We start from the raw sequence: 13011 nt of genomic DNA on the forward strand, positions 1-13011 counted from the left end.
TCATATATAATCCTGATATTATTAATATTATTACACTTCTTGCGCAAGCCTTTTACAGACAAGACTCATTTTTTTAACATAAAAACGTCTTTGGATGGGTCTAAAAAATACAATGCATACGTGGGTCAGGCATTTGGATGGTGCAGACAATTCAGCGTTGCATATTGTATTCTTACCAAAATAAAGTCTGTTTGATAGGTCGAGAGCATGAATACTGAGATGTTCTGGTCGGCCAGTGGTGCGATTACTGATTTGGCAATCTTTGTTACGCCGATCGGCTGAGAGCTTGAGAAACTTCCTCCCCCAGAAACCACGTTGAGCGCCAGCCACGTTGCATCTGCTACACTCAAGTGTTCAGACGAAGGGAGTTCTGAAAAGGAACAGAAAGCACAATGGTGAAATTAGCCGTATTTCATGTCAATTATCATATCACTGACTTGTGGCAGCTTGCTCACAATGTAACATATTAGAAAATTCCAATAAAAGAAAAAAGGCCAAATTACAATTGAAAAACATTGTGAACATAATTTAGCGAATGCGAGACAAAGAAGAGGAAATACTACAGACAATATGAATTGAATTTAACACAAAGTAACGAATGGTCAGGCTTCCTTTGACATGTCAAATTGTCTGCTACGTACCAGCAACAAAATAACCTAATACAATTGACCAACGTTTCTGCTGTTCATTTCATGCTTCACAAAAAACAGTGCAATTCATTACTACAAATGGTAAATCGTGTTTCTTGTGCCAAACAATCTTGGAACGAATGGGGTAAACATGGACAAAGAGAGCTTAAAGATCAAAAGAAAATATATAAGTGGGAACAAAGAAAACACGGGAAAGGGTTTAAAGAGGGATACGTCTCTCAGGAGTGGGGGCAATTGCTTCCCTGGTTTAACAAGAATAATTAGGCAGGTGGGAAGGTGGGAGGCATATAAAACAAGTTGAAAGAAAACAATATGGTATTGGTGTCTAGGCACTAATGGGTGACCAGATCAAAGAAGGACAGATAATAAAGTAAGTCTATAATGAGGGCACTGGTGGAACGAGGGTCGACAACGAAGGAAGCCCACAAAGAGCACCATGACAAAATGAAGAAAAGGACTCGGTGAAAGCCAACCGGGATACTAAGAGAGAATCAGGGCAAGAAAGCAACAGGCAGGAGAAAATACCCAGAGGAGGATATCTCCAATATCGAACAACAGAAATCAAGATATGTGCCTCTGTATTTGGATCTGGTTGAACGTGAATGGCCACCTTCATAATTACTAATTAGTCATCATACAGGTTCAAGTTTAGCAACAGGGGAATGAAAGGGCACATGTTTGAAAGCTTCCACCGTGGACACTGGGACATTCTCTGTGAAGCTTTAGTCTTTTTGGGCCATTCGCCTGGAAGCGGCCTGTGTTCATTTCCTTACTAGTTCTTGTGATCATTCCCTAGTAAAGGACAGAACACCTAGATGCCACTCCAGACTGCAGGTATCCAATTTTTGTGGTCGTTCCTGATCTATTGCTAGCACATTGCAGAGTGGCTAATTAACTACTGACCATAGACTGACGATGTGCCCATCTGCTTCATTCCCATTTACCACCCTGGCATCAGCTCAGAATTCCAGAATACCTTATGAGGAAGCTACAATGGCTACAGAACACCGAATCAAGACTACTTTTTAGACTCACTAAAAGAGTACACATCACCACAGCGCTAAAAACACTGCATCGCTTGCCAGTTAAAAAACGAATCTCCTTCAAAACTCTCTGCATAACACACAGTGCAATCCATGGCCAAGGAGTGTAAGTCATACAGGAACAAATCTCCACCTACAAACAAACTCCAACACTAAAGTCCAGCAACGACATTTGCCTCGAACTGAAACAATACTCAAAACAAACATTCGGGGGGGGGGGGATGTGCATTCTTGTCCATAGCGTTGGAACTCACCCCCAAGGGAAATTTGAAGAAAAAAAGATCACCTAAAATTCTGGAAAAACTGTTAAAAACATGGCTCTTCAATGCACCAAGCTAAAGAAAAAACCCTGGAGAGAGAAATTCTATCCCCACAATGCAAGAGAAATCTACGAAACTGGACCACCCAAAGAATAATTTGACCCTTAACTCAATAGAATCTAGTCTAATCCAAAGGGTTACCCCATGCAAAATAATCAACCCTGACAACCCTGACTAACCCTGCTAAAAACTCTCTACCACTCTATATACCCACCACCCAACACCAGACGTAACATGACAGACTTTCACCACAAAACACTCAAACTACAGGCACTCTACACATAAAACACCCACAAAACATACACATTTCAATCAACTACAATCAAACCAGCATACAGTGACCGTTTTCTTCCGAGCTGAAACTACCAACAGCACATCATAGCTCTTTTGTGCTTTTCTCTCTCAACCCTACTAACCAACCACCCCACTCCCCTTCCTTTTCACATCTGCCTCAGCGCCTGGAGACCATTAAAAATGGCTGCAGTGTGTGTTACAAATGACAATAACATAATTTCAAGTTTCAAGTGTATCTAATATACGTACAGCTATCAAGCTTTGTATATACAACAGTTAAAAACACATACAATACAACAAATATACAATCCTTAAACAATTCACATTACTCATAACATACCATCACCTGGTACTCCCTCAACTTCTTAGCCATACAAATAACTGCTAGGGCCTGCCAGTAACTATTCCACCCAGAATTTACCAGTGCTTCCAGGGGACACCTGGAAACTGATGTCTGCAATCCACAATTACAATGTGCAACAGTTCGTTCTACTAACCCAATCGGCTGCCAAATAATCCTGATTGCGGGCAAGTGGATTTTGCATGCTCTGAGAAATCGAGAACCTCAGATGAGCAAGCTTCAAAATCCCTAAAGTCTTCAAACCATCCTCCTTGACTTTAGGCCACCTGGCATTGTGACTGCCAGTTCTGAACTTGGCCCTACCCTCCCGCCCACATCCCAAGCCAGCTTGCTTCCTTCACAGTGTAGACAACCTTTCTCAGCCATCCCGCTGAATCCTCTGGCAATCAGGATGTTTGACTGTGAAAATATTCCTAGGAGTCGTTCAAGTTAACCCATCACCAGGGAAACCAAGAAAAACCACTTGCTTTAGTCCGGCTTTCGATCATCTTTTCAAACTGCCCCCAGTTCTTATCTGTTGATTTTGTCATAAGCCAAGACTCCGACTCTGGAATAAAATCCTCTTTGTATTGCATCGGCCCCCACTGTAGCATATGGACATATTTGTGCTAAGTATGCCCGCAACCATTCTAACCTGTGTGGGGGCGTGGAGAAACCATTTTATTGGGTTGTCGTGATGGTGCGGGTAGCCAGTGAAGAGAAGGGAAGGGCATAAGAAAGATACCAGACTTCATTGCTTTTTATGTTGCCCTCAATGGGTAAAACAGAAATTTTGGTTTAGATATAAGACCCCTCCTGTACATTTTAAACAAAAGTGCAGAGAGGGGGCTAATTGAATTTTTCTTACGTTGTCACACCTGATGTTACATTTCATACTGCTCTCCCCTTCCAAGCATCCTTCAGAGTCCATAAATTGAGTACCATTCCATTGGGTAATAATCAGGGTCGGACTGGGCCATACAATTGTCTCGGGCACCAATGAAAAAGTGGCCCACCGTTGCAAACGGCAATGAGTTCCTTTTGTGAGACTGTTTGAATAGTACCCACGGGGAAGATTTTTGAACAAATGTGATGCAAATAATACATTTTAAAGAATGTTTAATAAACAACACTGGTCAAAACTATTAACCACATGGTGAAGTAACTCATCAAACTGACCCACAATGGCCAAAAAAGTAGCACACTATGACCAAAAAAAACTGGTACGACCTTGTTTCATCGCCTGCTGTTACATCGCCAGGCTTTTAAACGTGCACATTACATCGTATGTGCTCATCGAATTTTTTTTAGGGGGGGGTGGGAAAGGGCAAATAAGGGTTTGGGCGGGTGGGCAATAGTAAAGAATAAGTGTGGGGGTGGGGTTTCGGGGGACCCCCACCCAAAAAAAAAGAAAAAACATGAGCACATTCGATGGAATGTGCACGTTCAAAAGCCTTGCGATGTAAAAACAGTCGATGAAATGACATAGAACCAAAAAACTGGTCCACAGCAGCATTTTGTATTTTTGGTTCGGCCTTGGGCCTATTGCCCTTTAGGCCAGTTCGAGTCTGGTAATAATGGCACCTATCAATACAGTGTTTAAAGGCAAGGGTAATCCGGCCTTAAGCGCTATGAACATGTTACGATTGTTGTTAATGATAATAATACTAGTTAATTATATATATAATGCAATACTGTGATAGAAAGCGCTATATAAATAAGCACTGGCAACGCCAACAGTTTTGGCTTTTGTGTAGGCAAGGGATAGGCATTTGGGAGGCGCTGCCATAATGGTACTAATTGATTATTAATTGTACCATCTGCAAAAGGTGTGAGAACCTGGGCATATAATAGCAATACCTGGCAATGCCCAAGGCCTATACATAAGCCATAATGATTGGACTTCAGTGTAAAAACACATCTACTGCTAATAAGTGAAGTTGTTGAAGGTGCACTTGGTTAAGATGAAATATCATTATTACAGTAGTAGCCCATTTATAGCTCCAATTAAGCCATTAACTTAGTAGACCGGTTTGAAATAACACTAACGTTTGTTGTTGCTGCTGCTGCTTGATAAAGCTGGTTTAAAGAGATCCCAGGATGTATTTTGGGCAGAAAGGGGCAGGAAATGCGTGGGAATGGCCATAGGAATACATAAACAAACAACACAAGCAAGCTGCGTCTCCTTCATATCCAGTGGCATCACTAGGGGGTGCTGGGGGCCCCCAGGCCCTCCCTCTGAAATCCTGCCCCCCCCTATACCCCTCTTAACTCAGCTGGGCTGCTCTCTCTGCAATGTCAATGCAACACAACACAACACAGGAGCTGAACAACAGGTTAGTGTACCATTGTGCAGAAATAGATAGTGAACGGGGGCTGTCATGAGTCTTCATAAGCTCTCGGCTTGACTCATAGCACAACAATGAAAACAGTTAATTTCCCTCTGCAGCTAAGACCAGCCCCTCCAATCAGAATGTAGCGCACGAAACAACTAATGATGGGCCATTAGTTGGTGAATGGTTTTGTGCCTGCATTCTGATGGGAGGGGAGGTGCAGTGGGGTGTGGGTAGTTGGTGTGCATAAAAGCCTCTCTGCAGGAGTGCTTGTGATGTCACACCTTCCCTTTCATAGGCAGCCCCCCGCCCCACTTTTGTCTGTGGCTCTCCCTACTTTTGTCTTTGCCCCCCCCTGTGCTCCTCCTTAATTTGATTCCTGGCGACCCTGCTGCTCATATCTCTTTTCCTTTTTAGAAATACTCAAATGCAATCAAACATCCAAAATTGACAGATACATTTTGTGTTTTGTACTGTACATTACTTGGAGGCAGCACAATCTCCCAATCTAGGCGCCTCCAAAAATCTCTCAAACTCAATTCTGTCACCTCCTTAACCCACCTCCATCTCCACTACTCTTTCTGAAAATGATCTTGCTCTCTACTCTGCATATCAAGTTTCTAGCAGCCAGAATATCCTCGCTACTTACGTTCAATCCCCTCCTCCTGCTCACTTTTCTCCACCACCCTCTCCTGCTACTGTCTTCCTTTGCCCACACCAACCCTGGTGAGATTTTTGCCTTACTCCTCAAAGCTTACCGTTCCTGTGCCCCACTGTCCCTACACCTTGTGACACACATAGCTCCAAGTGTTGCTCCACATCTTACTTAAAATAAATCTATTACCTCAAGGTGTTCTCATTTTCACTGATGCTTTAAAGATTGAGTAAATATATAACTATTTACACAAAAAACAAAATCAACATTATCAATGATTGCTAAGTGCCTAGATAGGTGATCGGGCAGGGAGCATTGGGGCTTGACCATTTATCTGCTCATGGCTAGCCCACGATAGGGGTGGTTTGACCCTCCGCAGGAGGAAAAGTACATCAATTAAGGGCTCCAGGAGGGACAACCCGATGAGGGTTTTCTTGAGGGCCTTTTCGCGTTTGATGTGGCTAGTATCAGCTCGGAATGCTTGATGTGATTGTATACAGTCTCTAGAGGCTACATCAATGTTTTTTGTAGCTTCAAGATCTCAGCTTCTTAGTTGGGGCATAAGGGATTACGAAGGCTCTTAGGTATTTAGGGCCCTTGTGTGTAAGCATCTATGCTCCAGACAAAGGAATTTAAAGCAAGATCGGACCTCAAAAGGTCCTCTTGCAGGAAATCCCTAGAGCAAAGCAGTGTTGGGAAAAGAAATTGCCATTAACACTGGCTCAGTGAGGCATGCAAGGGGAGGATGAACATAAGCGAATACATGCACAATATGTTGACAAATAAAAGGCCAACGACGATCCCACCAAATTACGGCGACCGGACAAGTGCATGGCTCAACAGCGGAAAGAGTCAAGACTGCTAAGGATATGCCAGACTAGATTTAAAAAAATAATAGGTTATTTTAGTAGTAATAATTCTTAGTTAATAGCCAGAGTATGCAAACGCGTTTTTACTGGCAACTGTTGTGCAAGTAGTGTGGCATCCTGTTTGAAAACAAACCCGCACATAGTGTGTGGCCTTTTAGTTTGGAATACCTTGGGATTTAAGCCCATCGCAAAATGGCGGCTGGTGTGTTACTCAGAGAAATAACCACAGTTAGCACCAGGTGGTAAATGACAAACGGCGTAATTACAGTCTTAACAGTAAAACAGTAAGTATTTGACAGACGTGTGTTTGGAGGTGTATACTCCCGGCGTTATTCATAGGGGAACACAGTCTGTGGTTAATGCTGCTGCTGTTTAGCTGCTGTATTTTCGTCATGAAATTCCATCAAGAGATGGAGGCAAGAATTGTAAAATGCCTCCAGAAGTTTTACAACTTTTAATTTAAAATGCATAAGGGAAATGTAAGCATTTCCATTCAATACAGTGAAAGAACTGCTGGCCAACGGACCTTCGAAGGCGGTGAGAATGTGTGCCTCTCTGAAGGACCCCACCTTTTCTATGTTGTGAATAAAAGGTCTGAACTGAGCCTTTTGTGCTTAGAAAGAATTACAGTAGTGAGAGAGACCACTCGTTTGGGTTAATCATTTTCACCACCAAAAGAGGGGGGTGCAAATGGATAGAATTAAGAAAGAAAACTACAGAAAGTGGTATTTCTGGTTTTCTGTCAGGCAGTATTCCAGCTATACCACCTCTTTTAGTATTGGGCCTATAGTAATGATGTAATTGGGCTTTTTTTTTTTTTTTTTAAATACCTCCGGCGGTGCTGGTAATGAGCACCGGCTGTATTTCTGCCCAAAAATCCACAGAGACTTTAATGAGTTGCTAAATTCTGCATTTTGACCGTTGCAAAGGTGTTAGATGGAAGATCCAAAAGATGAGTGAGACAACGGTACTCTTGCAACAACCCACCGAGCATGGGCCCGGGAGTGCCGCTTCTTGAACCACATCCGTAATGTACACAGATACAGGCAGATTTTTAATCTGCCAAAATTACGATCATTGCTGAAAAACGGGACCTCTTTCTCACTGGGATTTATTTTTTCAGCTTCTTCCTCTGCAGCCATTTGCGAAAGTCTCGGAAACGGAATCGAGGACGCAGCGCATATTTCTCTTTGATGCTCGTAGGAATTTGAGAATCACCAGCAAAGAGCCGAACCCAAATGCAGGGATCTGAGCAGAACATGTGAGCGATGATAGGTAAAGCAAAAGGGGAACCCCGGGCGAGAACCACGTGCAACTACTTGAATATCCAACGTGGTTTTGAAAGTATAACCAATTTGGCTGTGACCAAAATATTGTCTCTTGCTATAAGTTCTGCCCGCCAGGGTCAGACCTGGCGGGCAGAACGGCACCTGCCCGCAGACTTTCACGGAAGTACCGGAACCGTTAACTATGGTGCCGGTGCTTCCGTGGTTCCCACTCCCATAGAGTCCTATGGGCCTACATGGGAATGGGGATCAACATTTTACCGGCGCTCGACTTAACGGACCGCCGGGGTTGTAATGCCACAGTGTTTCTGGCAAGTCAGGCGCCAGTAAATCATTACGGGTCAGGCGGCTACCTGCCGGTTTTACCAGCACCGTTACCGCTGGAACCGTAATGAGGGCCAGTATAGGGAAACTGAGATATTCTGGATTCTAAAATTCCAGCTAGGATTTTCATGCAGCGATATCGACCCGGTGAATAAAGGGACGGCAACCTTGGCAAAACAGACCATGTGGGTGGTCAAATGGATCTCATTGAACGCATTGTTCTACCCTAACTTCACATATTGTTGGGGAAAAGTGCTCAGCATACTTGCCAACAGACAAACCTATTTCCAATAAGAATGCAGGGTTTGTAAATGGATATAGTAGCGTAATCCAATTAAAAACAAGGCCAAAAAGGCCGCTGAACACACATTAACATGGAACTATCACAGCACTTACCCAACTGAATAGTTTGGGTTGCTGAGTTGAATATGGCTGCATTAGATATGGCCAAGGGCGCCGTTTAATAATAACCATACTGCACACGTATCTCTTAATGGGTTTCCTGCTCCCTGATGCTGAATTGTTCTTGTGGCTCAAATAGCACTTTATAGCAGATTCCGATAATATCTCCTTCAAGGCAGGTGAATAAAGATTTTAATTATGCCTAATCCCATTCATAGCTTCAAAATGCCACGTGCTTTCAAAACAACAAACATTCAAGGAGACAAGTAGACCGCTATTTCCCTGACATTATGGTTGGAGTTTGGCCCTCTTCATCTTACTGTAAATGACTTTTTACAAAGGCTGTTTCAAAGGTTGTTGACCGGGACTAATAGCGTGTGAGTGTGCGCATGCGCATGTAGCTGCCTGTGTGTTTGTTTGAAGTGGATCAAGTGATAATATTTCAAGCACGCTTTATGCTGGTGCGTAGGGCGGCGCGCTGTGGAATATTGGAAGATCCAAACACTTGTGACTGGATTAGACAGAAAGAGCATGCGGTCCGACTGGATAGCCCTAGCTAAGGGGTGTTATTGCTGGGAAGATGTGATGCTGCTCTTGGGCTTGTCTGGGTTATGGAATATAGTGGAATATGGGGAGGAGGCTGGGAAGTGATGTGTACTCGTCTACTGGCAGGGGAGGACTTGGGCGGGAACAAGACAGAGCTCAGCTCCGGCAAAAACTGTCTTGCCAGAACGCTGTTCCATGTAGACACGAGGCCCCGGCGGGAGGCGACAGCCAATGATTGTAAGGCAACAATCACTTCTGCGAAAAAGGTGTCGGGATGGGTGGTGTGGGGAGGGGGGGGGTAGTAGGTCTGAAACCTCGGTGCAAAGAACACAAAAGAATTGAGCGTTCGAGACCCAGTCACATAATCCTACTGGCCACTAATGTGGAGGTGCCACAGCAGGTTCTATGTGGAAAAGACGGGCTCATGAATGTTGCCAGTAAAATGGATTACAACGGCATACCCTTTTTTTCTTTAACAGCGGAGCGGGGTAGCCCCTTCTCTTGCCCATTGTGCCTGTCTCCGTCAAAACCCTTGGCACATACCAGCCTGTAATGGGGGGGTCGCCGCCGCCGCCAAGTCTCTACCAGCAGCCTTCACATGCCAGCAGTTGGAACTACAAACATAGGAGCAGTAATTGAGAAGAAGGTTTCAGAAACGCCATCCTATGGTTTTTGGAAATGCTGCCCAGGGTTTCCCATCAATAAAATCAGTAATGACTAAGACGATTCTTTTAAGGGTTCAAACGACCAGCTATTTTTTTTAATTTTATTACATTTGTTATACGCCCAGACCCGGGGGTATCAAGGCGTAGTTACAGACAATAGGAGAATGCAATCTTAGAGTGAACACAGAGGTACACAGGAATAGCAGTCAATAATATACAACAATATACAAAACAGTCAAATACGTACAGTTAATTGGAGCGGATTAGTGCTCTGGTTCAGTTAGTACTTGTTGAAGAGCCAAGTCTTCAAGAAGCTTTTGAATTTTGGGAAGGAGGTTTCGTTCATAATGTGGGTGGGTAGAGCGTTCCAATGTCTGGGGGCCAGTGTTTTGAAGCTACTACCCCCTGCTTTCTCGCTTTTGTATCTGGGGGTTTCAAGGTATGCGTTTTTATTGGACCTGAGGAGTCTGGTCTGGGGCTTCATCATGAATCTGTTGTTGAGGTATTTGGGTGCCTTGTTAGCCCTGTATTTGTGAGTGATGCTCAGGGTTTTAAATAGAATTCTAGCATGGATGGTGAGCCAGTGGTGGTCTCTTCTGGTGTTAGAGATATGTTCAGATTTTTTTATGCCTAAGGCTGCTCTGAGGGCTTATTTCTGTACGAGTTGAAGTTTGGCTATGTTGGCTTTGGAGGTGCCAAGGAAGAGGATATTACAATAGTCTAGCTTAGATAGTATGAGTGCTCTGGCTAGAGTAACGCAGTTATTGGCTGAGAGGAATTTATGGCTGAGGGAGATGAGTTTGGAGGTGTAGGAAGTGGACGAGGCTAATGTGTTTACTTGTTTAGACATGGATAGTGTAGCATCTAAGTAGAGGCCAAGGGTGTTGACTTGTTTAAGAACAGGGATTATGGTTCCATCGATGGTGAATGATTTGAAAGCGGGCTCAAGGGTATTGATTTTGCTGGAGGAGCCTAGTATGAGGAGCTTGGTTTTGTCGTCGTTGAGACAAAGGCTATTATTAGCCATCCAGTTTTGAATGAGTGAGTAGATTTGGTTAACCAGGAGAGAGTCTTGTTCGTGATTGCCTGAGAGAGGAATGAGGATTTGGGTGTCATCGGCGAAGTTAGTATAGGTGACACCCATGGCATCCAACGCTGCGAATAATAGCTTAGTATAGGCATTTTACAGAGTGGGGGATAGGCAGGAGCCTTGCGGCACAACTGCAGGGACAGGCACTGGGTCTGCTGATTCTTTGCCGATGGATACTCTGGAGGTCCTATCAGCCAAGAATGATTTGATCCAGTTGGTGGCGTTCTGAGCTAGGTTGAAATTGTTTGCTAGAGTGTTACAGAGTTTATCGTGGTCAACCAGATCAAAGGCTGCCGAGAGGTCCAGGAGCATCAGTAGACAGAGTTTACCTGCTTCTCTAGTGGCATCCATTTGGATCTTCAGATCAAGGAGGGCTGTCTCTGTGCTATGGTTGGGACGGAATCCTGACTGACGGTCTCCTAATAGTTGATGGTGTTCCAAATGGTTCTGAATTTGGCAGTAGGCTATTTTATCAATTATTTTTAGGAGAAATGGGACCGTTGTAATAGGTCGGTAGTTGGTGGGTATTGATGGGTCCAGGGATGGTTATTTTAGAAGTGGTGTCACCCAAGCTTTTTTGATACTGGTGGGGACTGTGTTTGTGAGGAAAGAGGCAGTTGGAGGCTTTGAGTTTCATTATGGTGTCAAATACTTCTTTGTTAGACACTGGTGTGAATTGAAATAGGGGGCCAGTAGTGGCATTTGATGTGGTCATCGATATGGTGGGTGGGGTTTTGTCAGTTAGGAGCGTTTTTTTACTATCGATTTTATTTTGCAGCAGGAGGATTTTAGATGAGAGGGCGTTTTGTATAGTTGTGCACCAGTCTTTACTAGCGTTGGGAGGTGCTTAGGTTTGAGAAGGGTTTTCAAGCTCTCTAAGGATGGTAAACAGTTCTTTGCTGTCTGAGGACGCATTAGTAATACGGAGGTTAAAGACATTGGCTTTTTGGGTGATTATTGCTGATTTATATGTTTTGTTGGCTTCAGCAAAGGCTAATGCCGATTCTGGGGTTTTGTTTTTCTTATGGAGGTGTTCAAGTGATCTTTTTGTGCGTCTTAAGGCTACAAGTTCCTCATTAAACCAAAAACAGGAACGTTTGTCAGGTCTGCGGGTTTTAGAGGTGATGGGAGCAAGTAGGTCAATAGTTTGGGTGAGGCATTGTTGGTATTGTTCTGCTAGATAGGAAGGATTGTTGGTGCCTAGAACTGTATGGGCAAGGGCAGCACTCAGTTTGTCGGAAGAGAGCTTTTTGATATTTCTAGTTTCGAAGGTTTCTGGTTTTTGGGGGGTGATGTGATCTGTACTAGCATTGTCTATAGTGAAGTTAATTACATAGTGATCTGACCATTTGACTGGTAGGATGGAGTCAATGGTGACTAGAGAGTTAAGAGTGAGAAGCCAGTCCAAGGTTCTTCCTTTTGAGTGGGTGGGTTTATCTATCAGTTGTACGAAATTCATTTCTGATATGGCTGTATAGAATGTAGATGCTTCCGAGTCCAGGGGGTCATTGTATCCTAGGTTAAAGTCACCGAGGACTATGCATTTAGTTTTAGGCTTGATGAGGGGAGTTAGGAGTAGCGGGATGTCCAAGTCGGGGTGTGTATTTTTATTGGGTGATCTGTACACCACTAGTAAGTTGGTAGTGGTTTTGGGGTTGGAAGTATACTTCACTAGTAGGAGTTCATAACCTTGTATCTGTTCTATTGGGCAATCTCTGATTTCCAGGGTGGTTTTGGCTATTATGGCAACTCCACCTCCTTGGGTGTTTGTCCTGTCTGTTCTAAGGATGCTGAATCCCGGGGGAATGGCAAGGGCTAGAAGTGGTCCTGCCGCTGGGTGAAGCCAGGTTTCAGTGACCACCAGCATATCAAGATGTTGGTCCTCGATAAGGTCATGGATATCTATTGCATGGGCACCTAGTGAATGGGCATTGATGAGTGCACTTTTGAGGGTGGAGGTGGGGGCAGGGAGTGGTGTGTTACCTAAGATGGGGGAAAAATCAGTGGTTTTGTTCTTGATTTGGTGTTTGAGTGGTGCGTTGTGGAGGCTTTTGTGTTGGAAATTAATGGGCGTGGTGTTTAGTTTGGCCAGTGTGTTGGGTGTGGTGGTGAGTGAGGTAGCTAGTAGGGACAAACAAGTTTAGTTATTTTGGGACTAATAACACAAAAATACAATATATTTAAAATATACCCT

At 43.9% G+C, this 13011-nt stretch overlaps 1 protein-coding gene across 1 annotated transcript in view; it reads right to left on the reverse strand.

The window, feature by feature from the left end:
• Positions 1-13011, reverse strand: part of CASTOR2 (cytosolic arginine sensor for mTORC1 subunit 2) — a 521717-nt gene that overhangs the window by 73026 nt on the left and 435680 nt on the right. Inside the window, exon 3 of the mRNA XM_069614752.1 lies at positions 177-370. Coding sequence (XP_069470853.1) covers positions 177-370 — 194 coding nt within the window. The remainder of the gene's footprint in view (positions 1-176; positions 371-13011) is intronic.

Source organism: Ambystoma mexicanum, chromosome 9 (genome assembly GCF_040938575.1).
Source record: "Ambystoma mexicanum isolate Mex_15411 chromosome 9, UKY_AmexF1_1, whole genome shotgun sequence".
Classification (NCBI taxonomy): Eukaryota; Metazoa; Chordata; class Amphibia; order Caudata; family Ambystomatidae; genus Ambystoma; species Ambystoma mexicanum.